At 40.7% G+C, this 22,672-nt stretch overlaps 1 protein-coding gene across 1 annotated transcript in view; it reads right to left on the bottom strand.

Annotated features, from left to right (window-relative positions):
- The window catches only part of st8sia1 (ST8 alpha-N-acetyl-neuraminide alpha-2,8-sialyltransferase 1), a 32,763-nt gene extending 31,107 nt beyond the window's left edge, over positions 1–1,656 (bottom strand). Inside the window, exon 1 of the mRNA XM_062066828.1 lies at positions 1,191–1,656. Within this exon, the coding sequence (XP_061922812.1) occupies positions 1,191–1,363 (173 nt within the window). The 5' untranslated portion in view covers positions 1,364–1,656. The remainder of the gene's footprint in view (positions 1–1,190) is intronic.
- Positions 1,657–22,672: the final 21,016 nt, after the last annotated feature.

The raw sequence follows: 22,672 nt of genomic DNA, 5'->3' as shown, positions 1-22,672 counted from the left end.
CGTTGCTTTCGGTCTCCCCTAGAGGGGGGGGGGTTACCCACATATGCGGTCCTCTCCAAGGTTTCTCATAGTCATTCACCGACGTCCCACTGGGGTGAGTTTTTCCTTGCCCGTATGTGGGCTCTGTACCGAGGATGTCGTTGTGGCTTGTACAGCCCTTTGAGACACTTGTGATTTAGGGCTATATAAATAAACATTGATTGATTGATTGATTGATTGATTGTATATTAAGTATGTGTCCATGAAAGGGCATTTTATGACTTTTTTCTTTATACTTGTGTATGATTTTATTGTCATAATTTTATTGCATGATTTTTGCATCCCTTTAATTTAGGTAGCCAGGAGTCGGGACCCCGGGTGGACCACTAGCCTGTGCATCGGTTGGGGACATCTCTGCGCTGCTGACCCGTCTCCGCTCGGGATGGTTTCCTGTTGGCCTTGCTGTGGACTGGACTCCCGCTGATGTGTTGGATCCACTGTGGACTGGACTTTCACAATGTTATGTCAGACCCACTCGACATCCGTTGCTTTCGGTCTCCCCTAGAGGGGGGGGGGGGGGGGTTACCCACATATGCGGTCCTCTCCAAGGTTTCTCATAGTCATTCACCGACGTCCCACTGGGGTGAGTTTTTCCTTGCCCGTATGTGGGCTCTGTACCGAGGATGTCGTTGTGGCTTGTACAGCCCTTTGAGACACTTGTGATTTAGGGCTATATAAATAAACATTGATTGATTGATTGATTGTATATTAAGTATGTGTCCATGAAAGGGCATTTTATGACTTTTTTCTTTATACTTGTGTATGATTTTATTGTCATAATTTTATTGCATGATTTTTGCATCCCTTTAATTTAGGTAGCCAGGGACTGCAGATGGAAATTAGCTATTTAGCTATAATCTGGTACAGAACATATCTGTCTTTGAGCTTAATGTTTCTGTACATTGTCCCTTCAAATAAAGACTAAACTAAACTAAACTATCAAGAATCGTGGACATTCTTATGTATCGGTTTTGACGGTTGAAATGCGACAAGTACCACCCAGTTATTTTATGGTTAGTGTACTCATCTTTATCGCAAAAGCGTGTAACGTTTATAATCTAATTACAAGTGGAGGAGATTATCGGCACAAATGAAGAGGGACATTGTTTGTTTCCAGTATGGCATCGCCGCAAATGAGGCTAATGGCGTACCTGTACAAGTCAATGCCCGTCTGGTTCTTCTTCCAGACATCCCCCTGCCTCAGCACCTCGTCCACGATGTCCTTATCACGGGGGACTTTGTACACCGGGTACACGTAGAACCAGCACAGCACAAGCACGAACACAGCGGTCCACGCCGACAGCTTGGTCCGGTAGCACCGCATCAACGTCTTCTCCCCCCACGCCGCCTCCGTCGCGTGTCGTCCGTCAGTGTGACCTCAACGCCGCCGGTCCACGGAGCTGCCGCCTGCAGCCCGCCAGCGCAAGGGTGGAGTGGGACTGATGTACTCGGAGGCAAGACGTTAATTCCAGTCAAGCATGTTCTGCGGTCTGCTGCAATGTGCGTTCTGGGGCCGTCTCCTCCGCCTACTTCCCGGCGTGGGGCTTTTCAGCAGCAGGAAGCCCTCATTTCGTGAGTTTGTTTCGTGAGTGGGCTCTTTTGTCTGTTGACGCCGCGTGATTGGTCAAAATCTAAACAAGCAAGCAGGCAAGAAAAGAAGAAAGAGATGTGTTGGAAAGATATCCCTATAAGCAAATAAAAAAAGATGGCACATTGAGATTGAAATGACAAATTTCACCACATCTAGTGTGTGTGTGACAATCATTGGTACTTTAATATTTAATCTTTAATATACGACGTATATTAAAGATTAAAGTGACGGCCCCTGGGTATTGATTGAGACTTTTATTAGTAGGTTGCACAGTGAAGTACATATTCCGTACAATTGACCACTAAATGGTAACACCCGAATACGTTTTTCAACTTGTTTAAGTCGGGGTCCACTTAAATTGATTCATGATACAGATATATACTATCATATATACTATCATCATAATACAGTCATCACACAAGATAATCACATTGAATTATTTACATTATTTACAATCAGGGGTGTGGAGGGGGGGGGGAGGGGGGGGTATGGACATCAAGTAGTGGACATAGAGAGAGAGAGAGAGAGAGAGAGAGAGAGAGAGAGAGAGAGAGAGAGAGAGAGAGAGAGAGAGAGAGAGAGAGAGATCAGAAGGCATAAGAAAAAGAAAAAGTATCTGCATTTGATTGTTTACATTTGATTATTAGCAATCCGGGGAGGGTGTTAGTTTAGGGTTGTAGCTGCCTGGAGGTGAACTTTTATTGCGGTTTTGAAGGAGGATAGAGATGCCCTTTCTTTTATACCTGTTGGGAGCGCATTCCACATTGATGTGGCATAGAAAGAGAATGAGTTAAGACCTTTGTTAGGTATACGTACCCAGGGCCGTCACTAGGAATTCTGGGCCCCCTGAGAGAGTGTTGGTGTGGGCCCCTAGTGTACCCCAATTGCCACTTTCAATGTTCCTGACAGTGCCTGGTGTAACACACCCAGTTGGTTTCTTATTTTTTTTTTTTTGTTATAATTAACCACTTAACAAGGCAAGGCAAGGCAACTTTATTTGTATAGCGCTTTTCATACACAAGGCAGACTCAAAGTGCTTCACAGACAACAAAGTGAAACGAAAGAAAATAAAAGCAAAATTAAAATGCAGACAATAAAAATAAAAACAGTGCAGATGTCAAAAGTTAAAAGATTAAAAGATTTAGCTGAAAGCTAAGGTGAACATACAAGTCTTCAGTCTAGTTTTAAAAGTAGTCAGAGTTGGGGAAAGTCTGACATCTTCAGGAAGTTTATTCCAGCTATTTGTTGCATAGTGACTGAATGATGCTCTCCCTTGATTTGAGTTTACTCTTGGAACCTCTAACAGATTGGTCTCAGAAGATCTTAGTGATCTAGAGGGCTTATATAGTGGTGTTATAAGTTTACTTCCACAAAGAGGTTTGAAACATAACATTGTTATGAATAAATGTTTTTTTAAGCTTTTTCTACCAAGACTTTTATTTTGAGGAATAAGAAAAGTGAAAATGTGTATATTTTTGTTTATATTTAATTTATTTTTCATATTTATGTTATTTATTTTAATTTGACTTATATTATATATTGACCATAATGAATGTGGTATAAATGGTCTGTATTTGTCTTGTGATTTGTCTTAAATAATAACAATAGTAATAATATTTTTGACTGACAAAAATTGCCAATAAGAAATTAATGGTATCGGTATCAGTATCGGTGAAAATGCAAGAAAAAGTATCGGTATTATATCGAATCCTAAAAGTGTGGTATCGCCCATCCCTAACACCCAGTTGGTTTCTATTTTTTTTATTTTTTTTTATAATTAACCACTTAACAAGTCAGAGTATTATTATGGAAATGTGGTATTATTGTGTGAATGCTCCAAAGCACACCAAAATGCATGTATTTATTCTTCTTCTTCTTCAAATTTTGGCACGCTCTACCTTCCAAATTTTTCATCCAATTCAAACCGGAATCGCGGGCTTTCCCTCGACAAATTCCCAAAACTTCCCAGAATTACAGGTTTTCTGGGACATTTTTCCCATTCAAAATTAATTGGCCATTTTTCAAACTTCCACCATTTCCACATTTTTCAACCGATTCAAACTATGGTATATGGGTTATACTTGTATAGCGCTTTTCTACATTTGAAGGTACTTAAAGCCCTTTGACACTATTTCCACATCCACCCATGCACACACTGATGGCGGGAGCTGCCATGCAAGGTGCTAACCACGACGAGCAAGGGTGAAGGGTCTCGCTAAAGGACACAACGGACATGACTAGGATGGTAGAAGCTGGGAATTGGACCAGGAACCCTCAGGATGCTGGCACGGTCACTCTCCCAACAGCGCCACGCCGCCCCCTATTCCACCTTCAAGACATTCCACCGTCCTGGAAATTCAAACTACTCTTTTTCCAAGGTCAAAATCTAAACAAGCAAGCAAGTAAGAGAAGAAGAAAGAGAGGTGTTGGAAAGATACAGTATATACTTAAATCCCAATAAGCAAATAAAAAAGATGGCACATTGAGAATGAATATACGTACCCAGGGCCGTTACTAGGAATTCTGGGCCCCCTGAAAGAGTGTTGGTGTGGGCCCCTCTACCCCAATTGCCACTTTCAATGTTCCTGACAGTGCCTGGTGTAACACCCAGTTGGTTTCTTTTTTGTTTCTTTTTTTTTATACAATTAACCACTTAACAAGTCAGAGTATTATTATGGAAATGTAGTATTATTGTGTGAATGCTCCAAAGCACACCAAAATGCATTTATTTCTTCTTCTTCTTCTTCTTCAGATTTTGGCACGCTCTACCTTCCAAATTTTTCATCCATTTCAAACCGGTATCACGGGCATTCCCTCGACAAATTCCCAAAACTTCCCAGAATTCCAGGTTTTCTGGGACATTTTTCCCATTCAAAATTAATTGGCCATTTTTCAAACTTCCACCATTTCCAAATTTTTCAACCGATTCAAACTATGGTATATGGGTTATACTTGTATAGTGCTTTTTTACATTTGAAGGTACTTAAAGGCCTACTGAAATGAGATTTTCATATTTAAACGGGGATAGCAGATACATTCTATGTGTCATACTTGATAATTTCGCGATATTGCCATATTTTTGCTGAAAGGATTTAGTAGAGAACATCGACGATAAAGTTCGCAACTTTTGGTCGCTGATAAAAAAGCCTTACCTGTACCGGAAGTAGTGTGACGTCACAGGGTGAAGAGCTCCTCACATCTGCACATTGTTTACACCAGCAGCGAGAGCGATTCGGACCGAGAAAGCGACGATTACCCCATTAATTTGAGCGAGGATGAAAGATTTGTGGATGAGAAAAGTGAGAGTGAAGGATTAGAGTGCAGTGCAGGAGGCCAGGGTGTATCTTTTTTCGCTCTGACCATAACTTAGGTACAAGGGCTCATTGGATTCCACACGTTCTCCTTTTTCTATTGTGGATCACGGATTTGTATTTTAAACCACCTCGGATACTATATCCTCTTGAAAATGAGAGTTGAGAACGCGAAATGGACATTCACAGTGACTTTTATCTCCACGACAATACATCGGTGAAGCACTTTAGCTTCGGAGCTAACGTGATAGCATTGTGCTTAACTGCGGATAGAAACAGAAGAAACATGCCCCTGACTGGAAGGATGGACAGAAGGTCAACAATACTACTATTACTTCTACTATCAGGAGACACCGAACCAAACCCTGGACCTGTAACCACACGGTTAATGCTGTCCAGCCTGGCGAAGCCTAGCAATGCTGTTGCTAACGACGCCATTGAAGCTAACTTAGCTACGGGACCTCGACAGAGCTATGCTAAAAACATTAGCTCTCCACCTACGCCAGCCCTCATCTGCTCATCACCACCCGTGCTCACCTGCGTTCCAGCGATCAACGGCGCGACGAAGGACTTCACCCGATCATTGGTGCGGTCGGCGGCTAGCGTCGGATAGCGCGTCTGCTATCCAAGTCAAAGTCCTCCTGGTTGTGTTGCTGTAGCCAGCCGCTAATACACCGATCCCACCTACAGCTTTCTTCTTTGCTGTCTCCATTGTTCATTAAACAAATTGCAAAAGATTCACCAACACAAATGTCCAGAATACTGTGGAATTTTGCGATGAAGACAGACGACTTAAGCTGGCCACCGTGCTATTCCAAAATGTCTGCTTCAACCCGTGACGTCACGCGCAAACGTCATCATACCGAGACGTTTTCAGCCGGATTTTTCCCGGGAAATTTAAAATTGCACTTTATAAGTTAACCCGGCCGTATTGGCATGTGTTGCAATGTTAAGATTTCATCATTAATATATAAACTATCAGACTGCGTGGTCGGTAGTAGTGGGTTTCAGTAGGCCTTTAAAGCCCTTTGGCACTATTTCCACATTCACCCATTCACACACTGCCATGGAAGGTGCTAACCACGACCCATCAGGAGCAAGGGTGAAGGGTCTTGCTCAAGGACACAACGGACATGACTAGGATGGTAGAAGCTGGGGATTGGACCAGGAACCCTCAGGTTGCTGGCACGGTCACTCTCCCAACCGTGCCACGCCGTCCCCTATTCCACCTTCAAGACATTCCACCGTCCTGGAAATTCAAACTACTCTTTTTCCAAGGTCAAAATCTAATTAAGTAATTAATTTGTTCCTTATGGCGGAGCAAGTGGGAAAGGCTACAAAAACTGATTGTGTTGTATGTATAAGCCCAGACAATTACTCAAGATGAGTCAAAAAAGTTGAATTGAAGTAATGAGCAAAACCAAATTGACCTTGTAGCTAAAGAGACAAAACAGAAACCAATATTTGGTAAATATGTGAAAAAAAACAAAAACTAGTTATACCTGCATTAACATGCAAGGCTCTGTACAACAGTTAGGAAACATATCATCAGATAACTGCATACACATAGTAAATGTATCAATATTTGTACAAGAATTGTTAACACGCCTGAACAGTTTGATATCTGAACATTGGAAAATAACTAGACATGATGTAAACTGGCAAAGTGTTGTAGATCCAACTTATATTAATGGGTGTCCAAAGAAGTATATCTGACGACTATAAATTGGTAAATCAAGTTGCAGCTGGATTTGAATCATACGTCTACTGGTGGTGTACGATTAACACGAATTTTGACAGAATAAACTACGTCCACTACAACGTACAGAGATTGGAAAATTACACAGGCCACGACTTGAAGCCGACGCTAATCAACTCGCCGCCGCCTGCCTTATGGCTTTTCAAAACCGTATGACGCTAAACATGGCGGAAAAGGGCGTGTGCGCAATATTTGGTGAACAGTGTTGCATGTTCGTACCAAACTGCACTGATGCAGAAAGTAGCCTGACCAAAGCACTGGAAGGCCTGCACACCCTTAACGGTAAATTGAAAGAGCATTGAGGCATATATACATCTATGTGGGAGGGGTGCTTGGACGTGTTTGGCAAATACAAGTCTTTGGTATCTGGTATCTATGGCCGTGTTCAGCAATACTGACGTTGTGTGGGTGTTGTTGTGTTCCCTGTCTGTTCTCTGTTTAACCGTCTGATTACCACAGCGATTAGCCCAGCAGATTATAAAGCTGTTCAGATGTACTTCCTGGTGGACGATAAGGAAGATGAATCTGATGACGAGGATACCTACCTGGATGGTGTTCCTAATTTGTTTCCAGGAAATGTCATAATTATGAGGAAAAAATTGATGTTCAATTCTGAGTGTAAACATAACTTGGTCCTAGAGAAATTAACCATTAACTGAAAATCGCAAGAAGAAGTTATTGGGGATAAGATTATGGAGAAGTTATTTGATAAACAGGAGGGAAATGTCAGAAAATTTTTATTTAAATTATCAAAAAACTTTCCGTTCTGAGTTTCCAATGAACAGACAAGAAGCTGTCTTTGTTGCACCAAGCCAAACGCTTGGAAGATTCCGCTGTGTACGATGGAATCAGACGGGAGGAGTCATCCATTGTCCTCAAAAACCTGCCAAAGCTGAATCCACGACGAGCCCAAGCCCGAGGCATCTTCTTCTTTGTCTTCAATGTGACCGAAAACAATAACTGTTTACATACTCCCCATTCCTGTTGAGACAGGTGTTGTTGCGTAAACATTGAACATCTAAATAAAAGAGGAGACGAAAGCCTTCTTTGTCAGAGCGTGGTGCAAGACTGTACAGAGAGTACAGTGGCCATGTCTCTCCTCAATATTGAGTCCAAATGTAATTCTGTCTCTGTTTGATTCCTTGCCTTTTGTCTTGTTTAATAGATATCAACAGTCTTTGAACCTGACAATCTCATTTCACCTATTTGGGTTAAAAATATTTTTTGCAAACCAGTAATTATAGTCTGCAAATAAATAACATTATAGGAGTGGTCAGTGCTGTCTAGAACTTGGCAGAGTAACCGTGCTCTTCCATATCAGTAGGTGGCAGCCGGTAGCTAATTGCTTTGTAGATTTCGGAAACAGCGGGAGGCAGTGTGCAGGTAAAAAGGTGTCTAATGCTTAAACCAAAAATAAACAAAAGGTGAGTGCCCCTAAGAAAAGGTATTGAAGCTGAGGGAAGACTATGCAGAACGAAACTAAAACTGAACTGGCTACAAAGTAAACAAAAACAGAATGCTGGACAACAGCAAAGACTTACTGAGAAGCAAAGATGGCGTCCACAATGTACATCTGAACATGACATGACAATCAACAATGTCACCACAAAGAAAGATAAAAACAACTGAAATATTCTTGATTGCTAAAAAAAAAATAGATGCGGGAAATATCGCTCAAAGGAAGACATGAAATTGCTACAGGAAAATACCAAAAAAAAGAGAAAAAGCCACCAAAATAGGAGCGTAAGACAAGAACTAAAACACTACACACAGGAAAACAGCAAAAAACTCCAAATAAGTCACAGCGTGATGTGACAGTACACCTACTTTGAGACATATTGAGCTATATTGATGCATGGTTGGTTATGGTTTAAAGTCATATCCAACAATTGCGACAACGTCTTTTTACTGTCAACTGAGTTTCGTTTGTTAATGATTTCTGCTGGTGGTGTGCTTCCGGATTTTTTCAATGAAAAAAATGTGCCATTGCTCAAAAAAGGTTGAAAAACACTGCTCCAAAGCATTCACTCATATAGTTTTCTACACCAAAATTAATCTATTTCTTCTTCTTCTTCTTCTCCAGATTTTGGCGCGCTTTACCTTCCACATTTTTTCATCCAATTCAAACCGTTCCAACTTCAAACTGTTCAGCTTATTCGGGCTTTGCCTTGACAAATTCCAAGAAATTTTCAGAATTCCCAGAATTCCAGGTTTTCCGGGACATTTTTCCCATTCAAAATGAATTGGCCCTTTTTCAAACTTCCACCATTTCCACATTTTTCAACCGATTCAAACCATTCCACCTTCAACACATTCCGCCATTTCGGAAATTCAAACTACTCTTTTTCCAAGTTCAAAACAACTACAGGATTTTTCATAATTCCTGGTTTTCCAAAGCCCTATTCCACCCTTTTTTCTGGCAACTACTCCTTTCACATTTTTCAACGCATTTCAACCGTTCCACCGTCAAAACATTCCTCTTAATCAGGAAAAAGTTGTTTTATGAACTGGAAAAAATTCCCGGTTTTCCCGAAATTACAGGAATTCCCTAATACCATTTCTCAATTCAACATGTTACTACTTCAACATTTCTCGACCGATTTGAAAAATTTCAACACCCACAATTTCAACTCATTCAGACCATTCAAGTTTTTTTTTTACCATTTTCAAAAAATGTCCCGCTTTTCCTGAAATTTCCAAATTTTTGTGAAATATCCCATTGAAATCAATGCGACATTTTTTAAAGTTCCACAACCCCCACATTTTTCATCTGATTCAAATCGTTCCAACTTTAAAATATTCAGCCTGTTTGGGAATTGTGTGCTACACTTCAACAATACAAAAAAAATTCCAGGATTTCAGTTAAACTTCAGCATTGGAGCATTCACACGCAATTCCTCCAGGAATTGCCTCATCTAGTTAATTGTCTTATTCTCATTTCACTGATTTTGTGACAAGTTATTACACCTCTAATTGGACATTGTATTTATTCGCACAATATAAACAGTACAAAGGGTAACATTGTAAAAAAAAAAAGTAAAAAAACATGGAGACAAGAAATGAGTAATGTGAAATACGAAATAAGAGCAGGTGAGAAAAGAAACCCAAAAAGGCTCATGCAAGGTTCTCACCTAAAACAGTAAATTAACAACATTAAACATAGTATGTAGGAAAAATAGGATAACAAATAGTCTACCTTGTGTGGATTGAGTCTAATTTCGTGTGCGTGTGACTATCATTGGTACTTTAACTTTAACATTATAACGTAGGAACAGATGGAGAATGTTAATTCATCAGTCTGGCCCTTTATCTATGTTTAAAGTTAGTGAGTAAAGATGAGGAGTTTGCAATACATAGGTGACTATTCCAGAGTAAAGGACCTCTGTGTTTGATGGAAAACTTGCTATGAGTGATACCGCCAAACATAGGACAGAGATTATCAGTTTGTCTAGTATTATGATAATGAACTTGCGGATTGGTCTTAAAATAAATAAATACATGTTCAATTAACCACTCAACAAATAGGTAGTGGGTATTTTAATGTATTTAACAAACAAGCACTAATATCTCATAAAAACCAAGTGTCCTGGCACAAGATAGTCCACAGGTAAATATGTAGCACCTTAAATGTGCAAGTAAAACAAAGCGTTGCTATGAAACAAATATCGAAAACAACAACAATGCTCATCTAATCTCGAATAAAGTTTAAATGGACCTGTAAAAAATTTAGCATATATTTTGCTATTATATAATTGAAATAGCCAAGGTGTTGTTTAATGTCTTAGTCACTACCAGTGGTACAGCAGTTCACAAATAAACCAAAACAGCCAAGCAGTGTCTACATCACTCCCTTACAATCAAAGGCATCATTGGACTGCTGGATGTGGGGTCAAACGCAGATGAAGCAGCCACTGCTGATTCTGGTGTAGCAGAGCATAAAGGTTTATTGTTCCATCATATACATTGTAAACATTAAATGTTATTTTTCATGAAAAAACTGATGCAAAACTAACCTATTCTTGGACAAAATCTAAATGGGCTTCTAAGTACCATAGCTCTAAGTGGAGTGTCACTTTTCCCGATAAAAAAATATTTTTGAAACTATTCAAAAGTCTGTATCAACTGCCAAAAATCATAAATAGTCGTTTTTACTTTGTTGTTGTCAGCTTAATATGGTGTCTTTTATTTTGTATTGCTACGAAAACAAACAACAACGATAACAACAAATCTTTGGCGTTTTTGTATTTAGGCTATTAATTGTCCCACTAATAGCCAATTTTACATGACTACATTGAACACATTGTACAGTAACTGACCTTCCTCAGATTCTCATATTGTATAATTATGAGCATCTAACAAAGGTCATTATTCAGTTACTTGGAAAATATGAAAAATTATTCAGTATATATGGTTATAAATAAAGTTGGTATGGTATTGTATCACTCTATGTATTTATTGAGTTTGCCTTTAATTTGGCCCACTCCTATAATGTTATTTATTTTCTCTACCTACAGTAAAAACAGCATCTATCTATATCTTGACAAAAAAAAAGACATGTGTGTTGTTTGGGAAGAGTTGGTAATAGTATGTGCAGTAAAACGTTTCATGAACACAACTCACCCTAATGTGTGTTGCTATATTTGTGCTGGGCGTCTTCAATGAAGAGAACAGTTATGATTTTGGTTTACTGAGTAAACAACAAAAAAACTGAGGTTTTGGGCATTGTTTTCTCTTAATGCATACATTTGTCTCAAAATGGCTAAGGACATGCATTATTGTGGGTTTCCTGCACGTCATCTTCATTACTAAAAGAAAAGTCTTATCTGCGAGGGAGAATCCCTCTGCCTAAGATTAAAGTATGTTTTATGTTCTTATATTCAAACACAGTGTTACTGTTCAAACTGTGTGTAATGGCCAAAAACAATAAATATATTTATTAAATAATACCTTGGCCTTGTTTTTAATGAATACACAGGCCTACTACGCTACTTTATTTTAATGTCGGAGAGCTACAATTTGGTGAAAAAAGTTAAAGAACCACTGATCTATTCAACATCATGAGAAACAGTTAATTACAAGGCAGTGTTATCAGTCCTTTACTGTTTAGTATTATTATTAATGATGTTTTTTTATACTACAAGATATTTGAGGTCAGTGTTTGATGACGATGGACTTTGTGGAAGAGGGGAGGAAATAAGGAACATATTGTGATTAAAGTGCAAAGAGTGATGAACGAGGTGGTGGAATATGGTTATGGTTCTGATTTTCTTGTTTTAGACACGTTTAACAAGTTACATTAAAGTACAAGTACAGTGGAAAAATATGTTGACTTCATATGCGTGTTTAATTGTGTTTCATTGTATCCATTAAACCATATCCATTTGTATTTACAATCCGCAAAGTATGTGAAAATACCGTCTAAACATCACAAAATGCCACAAATTCAGTCAGCCATTTTGAACATTCCGCGCCGAACGTCTTTGGTAATTTCCGTAGATTGACGTCACTGGAGTAACGCTTCTTCACTCTGACTATTTTATCAGATCAGTCATACTGGGAATATGCAAAAATTAGAGAGAAATGTGGTGTCTACCATTCAAAATCCTTAAATAAGACATAAACACATAGGTTTTTCTTTTTCTTGTTTGCATTCTAACTCGTAAATAAATAAATACATAAAAAGTCTGCTAACAATGGAGTCAATGGGGGCTCTCTATTCTGCCCACAAAACCCTCAAAATAATCATCTAAAACCCGCCAACAATACTCTTTACACATATCGTGACCTGAATATTAACCAAATATTAGTGATGTTGCTATAATAAGCTCTAACGCAGACGGAGTATTTTTTAACAGCGGATTGAGAACACACAGCTCAGTATCCTTCTGCTGCTTTACTGTGATTTGGTCGCGATGTCCTGCTGCTCCCGGATCATCGCGTCTCGGCTCGTCAAAGTTATTCTAGATTATAAATCATGCCTCTGATCTGGATGATAGGAGGATTTAGCCATAAAGCTCGAAAGTTGTTCATCTGTGACATTCAATGTATACACAGAGATGGAGACAAACATACACAACCGAACACAGTGTCTGCAGGGAGACTTTCCTTGTTAACCCTTCATGTGGATCATGATTAATTGTTCATCTAAACGGGAAGCTGTGGAGATTCTATCAGTTGTCATCAAAATAAGAGCAGACTGTGGGGAGGCGTGGCCGACAGACCGACAGCGAGGCAGGGCATGCCGGGGCCCACTCCAAGATGGTGGCGAGGAGGCGTGGTCGACAAGGAGGCGTGGCCGGCGGGCCAGCGGCGAGGCGGGGCGCGCCGGAATCGACGCCGTAAACAAGATCAGGTGCGTGGATCGCCCACCTGGGCACAATCATCTAATCTCCTCGCAACGTGTAAAAGGGCAGCAGCAGAGAACGACGGGGCGGAAGGAGTTGGAGAGCAGAAGCTGATGCTGAGCGCAAGAGACGGAGAGCCAAAGGAAGACACAGATGCGGAAAGCTGAAAAGCAAGCGGAAGAGCGAGCAGGCACGCGGAAGGCTGAAAAGCGACCCGACGGAAGAAACAGCTTTATTGAAATATAAAGAAAGTCAAACCTGCTCGCAGTAATATCAGTTCTTGGTGGTCCATGGAACCCGCACGACAGCAAGAGACTGTCACAACATCTAAGATGGTGAATCTGAAAATTGAAACCGACCCGGTGAGCTTTATTAGAGATCAAACGAACACGCGTAGGAGAAAAAAGTTGTCCTCCTTTTACCAGACACATCATCGCGTCACGTAGACGTAGGAACCACGAATCCCTTCATCACCAACAACAATTCAAATCATGCAGACTTTGTGAGAGCCAACAACGATTACTTTGGGAAAAATTATGATCCATATACTTATATTGTTGATTCTGAATGTAAGGAGGAGGAGCTACAAGTTTTAGAAGCTATACTAACCAGATCCAGCTTTAGTGAAACACTAAGCATACAGACTACAAACATAATAAAATGATAGCTTACTGTACAATGTCTGTGTGGGGAGGCGTGGCCGACAGACCGACAGCGAGGCTGGGCGCGCCGGTATCGACGCCGTAAACAAGATCAGGTGCGTGGATCGCCCACCTGGGCACAATCATCTAATCTCCTCGCAATGTGTAAAAGGGCAGCAGCAGAGAACGACGGGGCGGAAGGAGTTGGAGAGGCAGAAGCGGATGCTGAGCACAAGAGGAAGACACCGACGCGGAAAGCTGAAAAGCAAGCGGAAGAGTGCGCAGGCACGCGGAAGGCTGAAAAGCGACCCGACGGAAGACGCAGTTTTATTACAAAATAAAGAAAGTCAAACCTGCTCGCGGTAATGTCAGTCCTTGGTGGTCCATGGAACCCGCACGACAGCAAGAGACTGTCCCATTTCTTCTTAAACTTTCCACGTGCAAGATTGAATCTATTTAAAAAAGTTATTTAATAAGAAGCCAAAAAGTGCAAAAACAATAATGTTCGTGTTGGAGGAGTTGTGAATGAATGAAATATGAAATCCGTGCTGCAGTCTGCAGGTGTACCTAATGTTTTGGCCTTGCAGTCATTCACAACTCCTCCAACACAAACATTATTGTTTTTGCACTCTTTGGCTTCTTATTAAATAACTTTTTTAAATAGATTCAATCTTGCACGTGGAAAGTTTAAGTGTGGGCTTTAGTTGATATAACACTCCCGTCAGGGGGTGCATTCTACGGCGGGGGTGCATTCTCTACCACCAGGAGGCGGGATTACTGCGAGCCTCAGCCAGTGCGTCTTTTGCAGCCGTTTTATGATTGCTCAGCACAAGAAATACTTACACACATACAGTTGTTGACAAAATACACTGTACATTATATACCTCAGCTAACTAAACTATGGAAATGTATAATATAGTTCATATAGCAATACGGTCTCACTGCACAGCAGGCCAGCAGTTAGCCGAGTCCGCAATCCATAGTGAGGCTCAACGCAGTGACGTGCCTCAACTGGTTGCTGATCACCGCACCGTCTCTTCTCAGTATTTGAACGGCAAATGTGAAAATTCAGCGATTTTGAATAAAAATAATCTAAAACTGGTGAAGTTAAATGGAAAATAACTTTATAGTATAATCACTGGATACATATAACAATTTAATATTTTTTTTTTCCTTTTACATTTTTTTTTTCTTTTTTTCTTTCCATGATGGCACGAGGGCAGCACGGTGGAAGAGGGGTTAGTGCGTCTGCCTCACAATACGAAGGTCCTGAGTAGTCGTGAGTTCAATCCCGGCCTCGGGATCTTTCTGTGTGGAGTTTGCATGTTCTCCCCGTGACAGCGTGGGTTCCCTCCGGGTACTCCGGCTTCCTCCCACCTCCAAAGACATGCACCTGGGGATAGGTTGATTGGCAACACTTAAAATTGTCCCTAGTGTGTGAATGTGAGTGTGAATGTTGTCTGTCTATCTGTGTTGGCCCTGCGATGAGGTGGCGACTTGTCCAGGGTGTACCCCGCCTTCCGCCCGATTGTAGCTGAGATAGGCTCCAGCGCCCCCCGCGACCCCGAAGGGAATAAGCGGTAGAAAATGGATGGATGATGGCACGTGAGGCCCCGCCTCACCTGCCTCCACTGACTGCACGTCACTGCGCCCCACTGTAGTGTATCCAGTCCAGTGATGGCCCTGTGATTGCTGGTTTGCCAGACAAATTGGCGTTTGCTAAGACTTAAAAAGATGAAGAAGAGGAGTGTATGATAAGTGAATACAATGAGCACATACATGAGTGGGTTTAGGGTAGTGGTGCCAACAAAAGGAATTGGGGTGAACAGAAGAAAGTTAGGGGTGTACACAGTGGAAATAGTGGCAGTAATGGTGCCATTGAAGTGGGTTTTGGTAAACATGAAAGATTGAGTGTTGATTTGCACTGATTCAGCTTCTGTCCTGACATTTATCTCTTATATCTTGAGGCATTTTAATTGGCTTTTTTGTGTGGTGTTTTGAATGAACCTTTGAAAATGTTTCCAGTTAAAATGGCTTAATGTTTACTCACTGCTGGTTTAGAGGGCAGTTCATGGCATTTCTCAAACCGCCTTGGACAGTGTCCCGACAATGGCGAATTCCTTTCTCAACACGGCGTTAACACGAGTCGCGTGGTGGTCAATCTGTCATGATCTGGTTCCGCCTATTTTGATTTTGTTTCAGTGCCTGGTTTCTGGGTCATTGAGCGTAGCCACCTATGCGCACACCTGATACTAATTTCCTCTTGAGTACTTATGTTCTCCAGTCCCTTCAACCAGCGTCATTAGATTCTTATAGTCCGAAAAATACGGTATATGCACTTTACAGATACTGTAATATGATTGTTCATGCTTTTCAGCAGGTACAGATTGGTGTCCCAGCGCAGTGTTGTGCGTTACAAACTCAAACAAGCTTATCTCTTTCCGTAGCTAGCTTTTACGGATAATACCAAAGCATGCCGATGTGTTACAATGTTGCTACAGTGTGGTTATTACACAGGTTACGGAACGTATTGTTGACAGTTTTTAAATGCTTTTTTGAAGTGATTTAGAGGTAGAAGTGATTGCTCCAATTAGCTGCATTGCTAGCCACCAACAATGAGCAGATTTTACATGTTAGAATGCAGAAAAAATAAAAACCTTTTGTCTTCTTGTCTCTCATAAGGATTGTGAACAATAGGCAAAATTCCAAAAAAAGTGCAGTTCCCCTTTAACACTGTGTTTGGCAGAGTACAGTAAATTGATAAACAGCCATTTAAACCGCCAATGTGTGAATGGCCCATAAGTGAGCTAGCCACCTCAGCTAACTAGCTATGGTAGGCTAACCATTTAGGGCAGTCGTGTCCAAAGCACAGACACACAGCTTGTTTTATTTTGTTCACTGACACAAAATACACACCTATATAAACAAAATTATCGTAACTGCCCTTTTTATCTTAATAAGTCCAAAGTGATTTAGTAATGATGTTTTCCCGCAGTAATGTACATTTGGCAACCCAGCTAGCTCAGCTAGTGTGCATGTCAGACGGATGTTATTATTAGGCTGTCATGTCTGTGATTATGTTTTGTTTTAGTCATGTTCGGATTTGGTTTTGGACTTTTTGTGCACTTTATTTGTCACCATAGCAACCATTAGTTTCACCTGGTTCACATTGTCATGTCACGCACCTGTTCACCTGTCTTGTCACGCACCTGTTTTCACTGATCACGTCACTATTTAAATCTGTCCGTTTCTGTTGTTCGTCCTGGCGTCCTCACACTATTTCGTCACTCTGCTCCATGTCTGGTCACAGTTCTTTACCAAGTAAGTTTTGTTCATTTATGCCACAGTTAGTGTTTTTGTTTTATTGTTCATAGTTTTTGTGCCCACGTGCATGTCTTTTGTTTCATAGTCAAGTTTGTATTTCCGCCTTTGTGTGCGCCTTTTGTTTGCTTCCTTTTTTTTTGTAATTTATTAGTGTTAAAAAAATAAATAATGTATTCAAACTCACGTCTGGCTCGCACCAACTTTCCGTTGCCTTCTGGAGAAACAAAACCCAAGAACCCAGTCGTGACATAGGCAAACAACCACAAAGAAACATGTCAATACCCATGACAAAACAAGTTAATGCTTCTTCTTTCGTGTAACGTCAGCTGTCCAACTCGGTATCGCGTAGGTCTTAGGCGGAAGAGGCTGGCTTCCGAGGGCGGTCCATATAAGGGGCAGATATAATGTTGATTATATGGTCGGCGGTCTGCTCAGGGTCACCGCACTCGCATGCCAACCTGTCCGCCAAGCCCCACGTCTTCATTAATGACCCAAAGCGACCGGCCCCAGTCCGGAGACGGTTCAGCGTGGTCGGTTGTGTCCTCCGATGGCTCCAGTTAATGCTTTATTGACAAGAAAAGAAATAAACACATTTAAAAAAGGTTCCACACAACTTTTTATTCACATTGTGATAAAATATGGGGAAACCTTATTTTGGGATCTCTGATTCAACATCTAAACGACTGAAAGCTTCCCCACTGAGCCTAATAGTAGCTTTTTAGCTGTTGGGGTTCTGCTGACACCTAGTGGTTGATTGGTGAACTGACTCGTTCTCAGCACATTTGGTCTTTGCTGCCACCTGCTGGATGATATTTTTTCCCTCAGAGTAATGTAATTAATTATCTTGCTGGGGGAGTTCTGTTTTGTCATGGTGAATTATGATGTAAAATATAAGATATAATAATGATAATACTAATTCAAGTTACTATAAAAAAAAATAAAAAAAATTATGAATAGTTTGAGACCAGTAAATGGAAGTATTGTACTTATGTTTTTATGGTTTGTTTATATGTATACAGTAATGGCAGAGTACTCAGAAAAACAAGCATAGCATAAAAAGAGTGGCACACAACACACGGAAAGATTTTGTGGGCCACCCTGGAGGCAACTTTTGAGGCTAAGTAAGGATTAGAGCCCCAGGCTGATGGCAGGCGTCCTGGAGGGAGGCATGCATCAGCTGCTTTACCAGGCCAAACAAATCCTGGTCTTGTATGAAGGCGACACATGCATTATAAGCACTCAAAGAGCAGGCGAGGGTGAAGGAGGTCCTTCAAGCAACATTTGCATGTCTTGGACTGTCTGATTGCCTTTGTCACAATGCTTAAATACAACCACTGTAGGATGTTGTCACATTGTTTGTTCTTAGTCTGTGTGTGTGTTCTTGTATTTCTACCCTTCTTGAGACATCAACAAGGAAAAGTACCTTCCATATGAGGACCGGTGAACAAGTTAGAACTGAAATCATGGTCCCAATACGGAAAACCATTGCATCTAATAGAGAGCCAAATACTAGAGTGCGTGAACATTGCTCCAAAGTCAGGATTTGACAGGACATTGACAGGTGCAAAGGCAGCAATATATGATAAAACAAGACGGCAGCTAAAGAAGGACTTCCCTATTCATCCCCGAAAAAACCCGCCAGGTGAACAGCTGATTTTACGACTTCCAGTGCTGACGTAAGACAACCCGCGTCCCATATGTGACCATAGGATGAACAAATAGACAACGGCACTAAGACTATAGTGGCCATTAACAGTTAGCTTCTACAGCTGGGTTGCCCAAAGTGCGTGATTTGTTGGTCATCGGCCTTCAGCACATTAAAAAAAACTCTCATTTGCACCTCTGGTGGTGAAATCTATCAAAATTAGGGTGGTCCCAAAAAGGAAGGATTTTTCAAATTGACTGTGTGTCGGTTTTAAAAGTGCTCTGGTCAACATATGAAATAACAATTGGCTGTAAGAAATTTGAAGTGCTCCCCCTCTGGTCGACATATGAAATAACAAGTGTGTGTAAGAAATTGAAATGCGCCCCCTTTGTCCAAAATTAATTAAAAAATAAAATAAGTATGTATATAGAGACATACTGTAATAACTTGAATTAAATAATGAAAATTAAAAACCAATTACAAACAAAAAATTCAACAAAAAATATTTTTTATATTTTATTTTTTATATTTGCATAGTGTGTACATATTATTAATGTTGTGAATACAAATCTTGTAAATACAAATCTTTATACATCTAGAAAGGGTGGTCCTAAAGAGGTAGGCATTTTTCAGAGGTCTCAAGAACGTAACAAATACCAGATTTGTGTGTGTGTGTGTGTGTGTGTGTGTGTGTGTGTGTGTGTGTGTGTGTGTGTGTGTGTGTGTGTGTGTGTGTGTGTGTGTGTGTGTGTGTGTGTGTGTGTGTGTGTGTTGGGGGGTTGGGTTGCTTCAGGAATAGCCCATACACCTGCTGAGGATCACTGAAGAAAAATGACGGAGCGTTTTACATCAATAGACAGATACATTGCACTGACCAAAATAAAAAAGCACAATTCACTTTGAATGGTTGCAATATGGCTGAAGGAGCTGAGTTCAAAGGTCAGTTATAAGTACATGAAATGAGTTTATGTAGTAAATGAGTTTTGAACAATATTTATAATATAGTAGTATGTGCAGTGTAAAATTGTGGTAAGCTACATTTGTAGCCACAGCTGCCCTGGAGTAGACTGACGGAAGTTGAAGTGGAATGGTAATTGTTTTTGGGCGCCACCTAGTGGATACAATAATCAAGCTAATGACGCAGCGAGTTGAATGATGCGGATAATTAGTTGATACTTGTGCTGTTTTAGACAGCAATATCTTCAATGAAGGACACTCATTTCTTATGTCGAGCTTGGGCGCTATTGTGTGCTTAGCTGTTGTGTAGCTAATAGCTCCTATAGCCTACCATGTTTATCTTTTGTAAATGACTTGACTAAATCAAAAGAAAAGACCAACTTGTGTGCTTATTGGAGGACATTTAGATGTTAATGGGCTGTGGCATCGCTATAAATAGTTTGTCTGCGTTAGCACTTATAATAACAATATCACTAATACTTGGTTAATATTCAAGTCACCAAATATAAATGGAATATTTTTTGCGGTTTATGGGTACTTTTTTAATTGGGTTTTATGGGCGGAATAGAGGACCTCCCATTGGCTCCATTGTAAGCAAACTTTTATTTACGTTTTTATTAACAAGTTAGAATACATTACAAAAATATATCCGCCATCGTGTCTTTCATAATGATTGTGAACGATAGGCAAGATTAAAAAAAAAAGTTAAGTTCCCATTTAAAGTTCTCACTTTAAAATGCTAGCATGCTAACATTAGCATGCTAACCTGATTAGTTATTGTTTTTACAGAGGTTCACTTTAGGGTCAAACTTGGTGCTTGACATATGCTAGATGCTAGCATGCTAATTTTTTAAGCCAATTTTGCAGCCTTGCACCTCAGAGTCTGGTACTTGACACATGTTGACCGTTAAACATGCCAAGTTTAGTATGCTAGTGAAGTGTATTTCTGGTCTTGTCGTCCCGGGCCAAGAGAAGTTGCGGCTGAGTAGTTGGATCAAAAGAGACTGAACCAAAAGTTGCTTTATTACAAGCGAGCGTCACTTAAACAGGTCTGCACTACCCGGAGGAATCTTAGTCAAAAATGGAGGATTCCTAACTCGAGAAGCCAAACCATCAGTTTATATATTCCTTCTTTCTCTGTCTGGGTGTGTGCTAAGTCCAAACAGCCCCACCTGACCATTCAAGGAGGTGTTTGTGTGTACTGGCTGGAAAACAACAGATGTATAGCATAACTTGTAGGCTTGACGTTTAAGGTAAACATGGAATCTCTCCGCCAGAATGGAGCTATAACTCTGGCATTCCGAAGCCTGGTTTTATTGCTTCTTCTCGGGAGAGAACAAATTCCAGTCCACATGGGAATGTTTATGTAAGGCTCTTTCTCAACCACTATTCACTCCGATCTGATGGTTTGCATCCTCCAAGTTGGGTATAAACATTCACCATATGTTGAACATAATATGAGTCAACCAATTCACTTCATTAGCATCCCCAGAATTTTTGGTGGTGGGTCAGGGCATCCGGATGGCCGTGACCACATGCGTCAGGCGTGCCGGCCGACTCGCGAGGGTCCGGTCAACGCTGCTCGCAGCTTTAATCTTCCTTTTTATTTTTTTTATTTTTACAAAATGTCGCGGACCAAAACAAGACAAGCAGTGAGCCACAAATGGGCCGTGGGATGGGCTTTGGACACACCTGCTATTAAAAGATTATTTGTCCATTTTTAATTCTACTGCCTACTGAAACCCACTACTACCGACCACGCAGTCTGATAGTTTATATATCAATGATGAAATCTTAACATTGCAACACATACCAATTCGGCCGGGTTAACTTATAAAGTGCAATTTTAAATTTCCCGCTAAACTTCCGGTTGAAAACGCCTTTGGATGATGACGTATGCGCGTGACGTAGCCAGTGAAACAGAAGTATCGGTGCCCCATTGAATCCAATACAAAATAGCTCTGTTTTCATCTCATAATTCCACAGTATTCTGGACATCTGTGTTGGTGAATCTTTTGCAATTTGTTTAATGCACAATGGAGACTGCAAAGAAGAAAGTTGTAGGTGGGATCGGTGTATTAGCGGCGGACTACAGCAACACAACCAGGAAGACAGAGATGGATAGCAGACGCGTTAGCCGCCGAACTCACCTTAACTTCCTCCGTCTCGCCGACCACATCTGTGATCGGGTGAAGTCCTTCGTCGCACCGTCGATTGCTGGAACGCAGGTGAGCACGGGTGTTGATGAGCAGATAAGGGCTGGCTGGCGTAGGTGGATAGCTAATGTTTTTAGCATAGCTCTGTGAGGTACGGTTGCTAAGTTAGCTTCAATGGTGTCGTTAGCAACAACATTGTTAACCTTTGCCAGGCTGGAAGGCATTAACCGTGTATTTACATGTCCCTGGTTTAATAGTATTGATGATCTTCTGTCTACCCTTCCAGTCAGGGATTTATTTATTTTGTTTCTATATGCAGTTAAGCACGATGCTATCACGTTAGCTCCGTAGCTAAAGTGTTTCGTCGATGTATTGTCGTGGAGATAAAAGTTACTGTGAATGTCCATTTCGCGTTCTCGACTCTCATTTTCAAGAGGATATAGTATCCGAGGTGGTTTAAATACAAATCCGTGATCCACAATAGAAAAAGGAGAGAGTGTGGAATCCAATGAGCCAGCTTGTACCTAAGTTACGGTCAGAGCGAAAAAAGATATGTCTTGCACTGCATTCTAGTCATTCACTCTAACGTTCCTCATCCACAAAACTTTCATCCTCGCTCAAATTAATGGGGTAATCGTCGCTTTCTCGGTCCGAATCGCTCTAGCTGCATTGTAAACAATAGGAAAATGTGAGGAGCTGTTCAATTGACTACGTCACGCTACTTCAGGTAGGGGCAAGGTTTTTTTTCATCAGATAGCAAAAGTTGCAATCTTTATCGTCGTTGTTCTCTACTAAATCCTTTCAGCAAAAATATGGCAATATCGCGAAATGATCAAGTATGACACATAGAATGGATCTGCTATCCCCGTTTGAATAAAAAAAAAATTATTTCAGTAGGCCTTTAA

This window comes from Entelurus aequoreus, linkage group LG12 (genome assembly GCF_033978785.1).
Source record: "Entelurus aequoreus isolate RoL-2023_Sb linkage group LG12, RoL_Eaeq_v1.1, whole genome shotgun sequence".
Taxonomy (NCBI): domain Eukaryota; kingdom Metazoa; phylum Chordata; class Actinopteri; order Syngnathiformes; family Syngnathidae; genus Entelurus; species Entelurus aequoreus.
The sequence above is the reverse complement of the archived record's forward strand: the minus strand, read 5'-3'. Positions and strand labels throughout refer to the sequence as shown.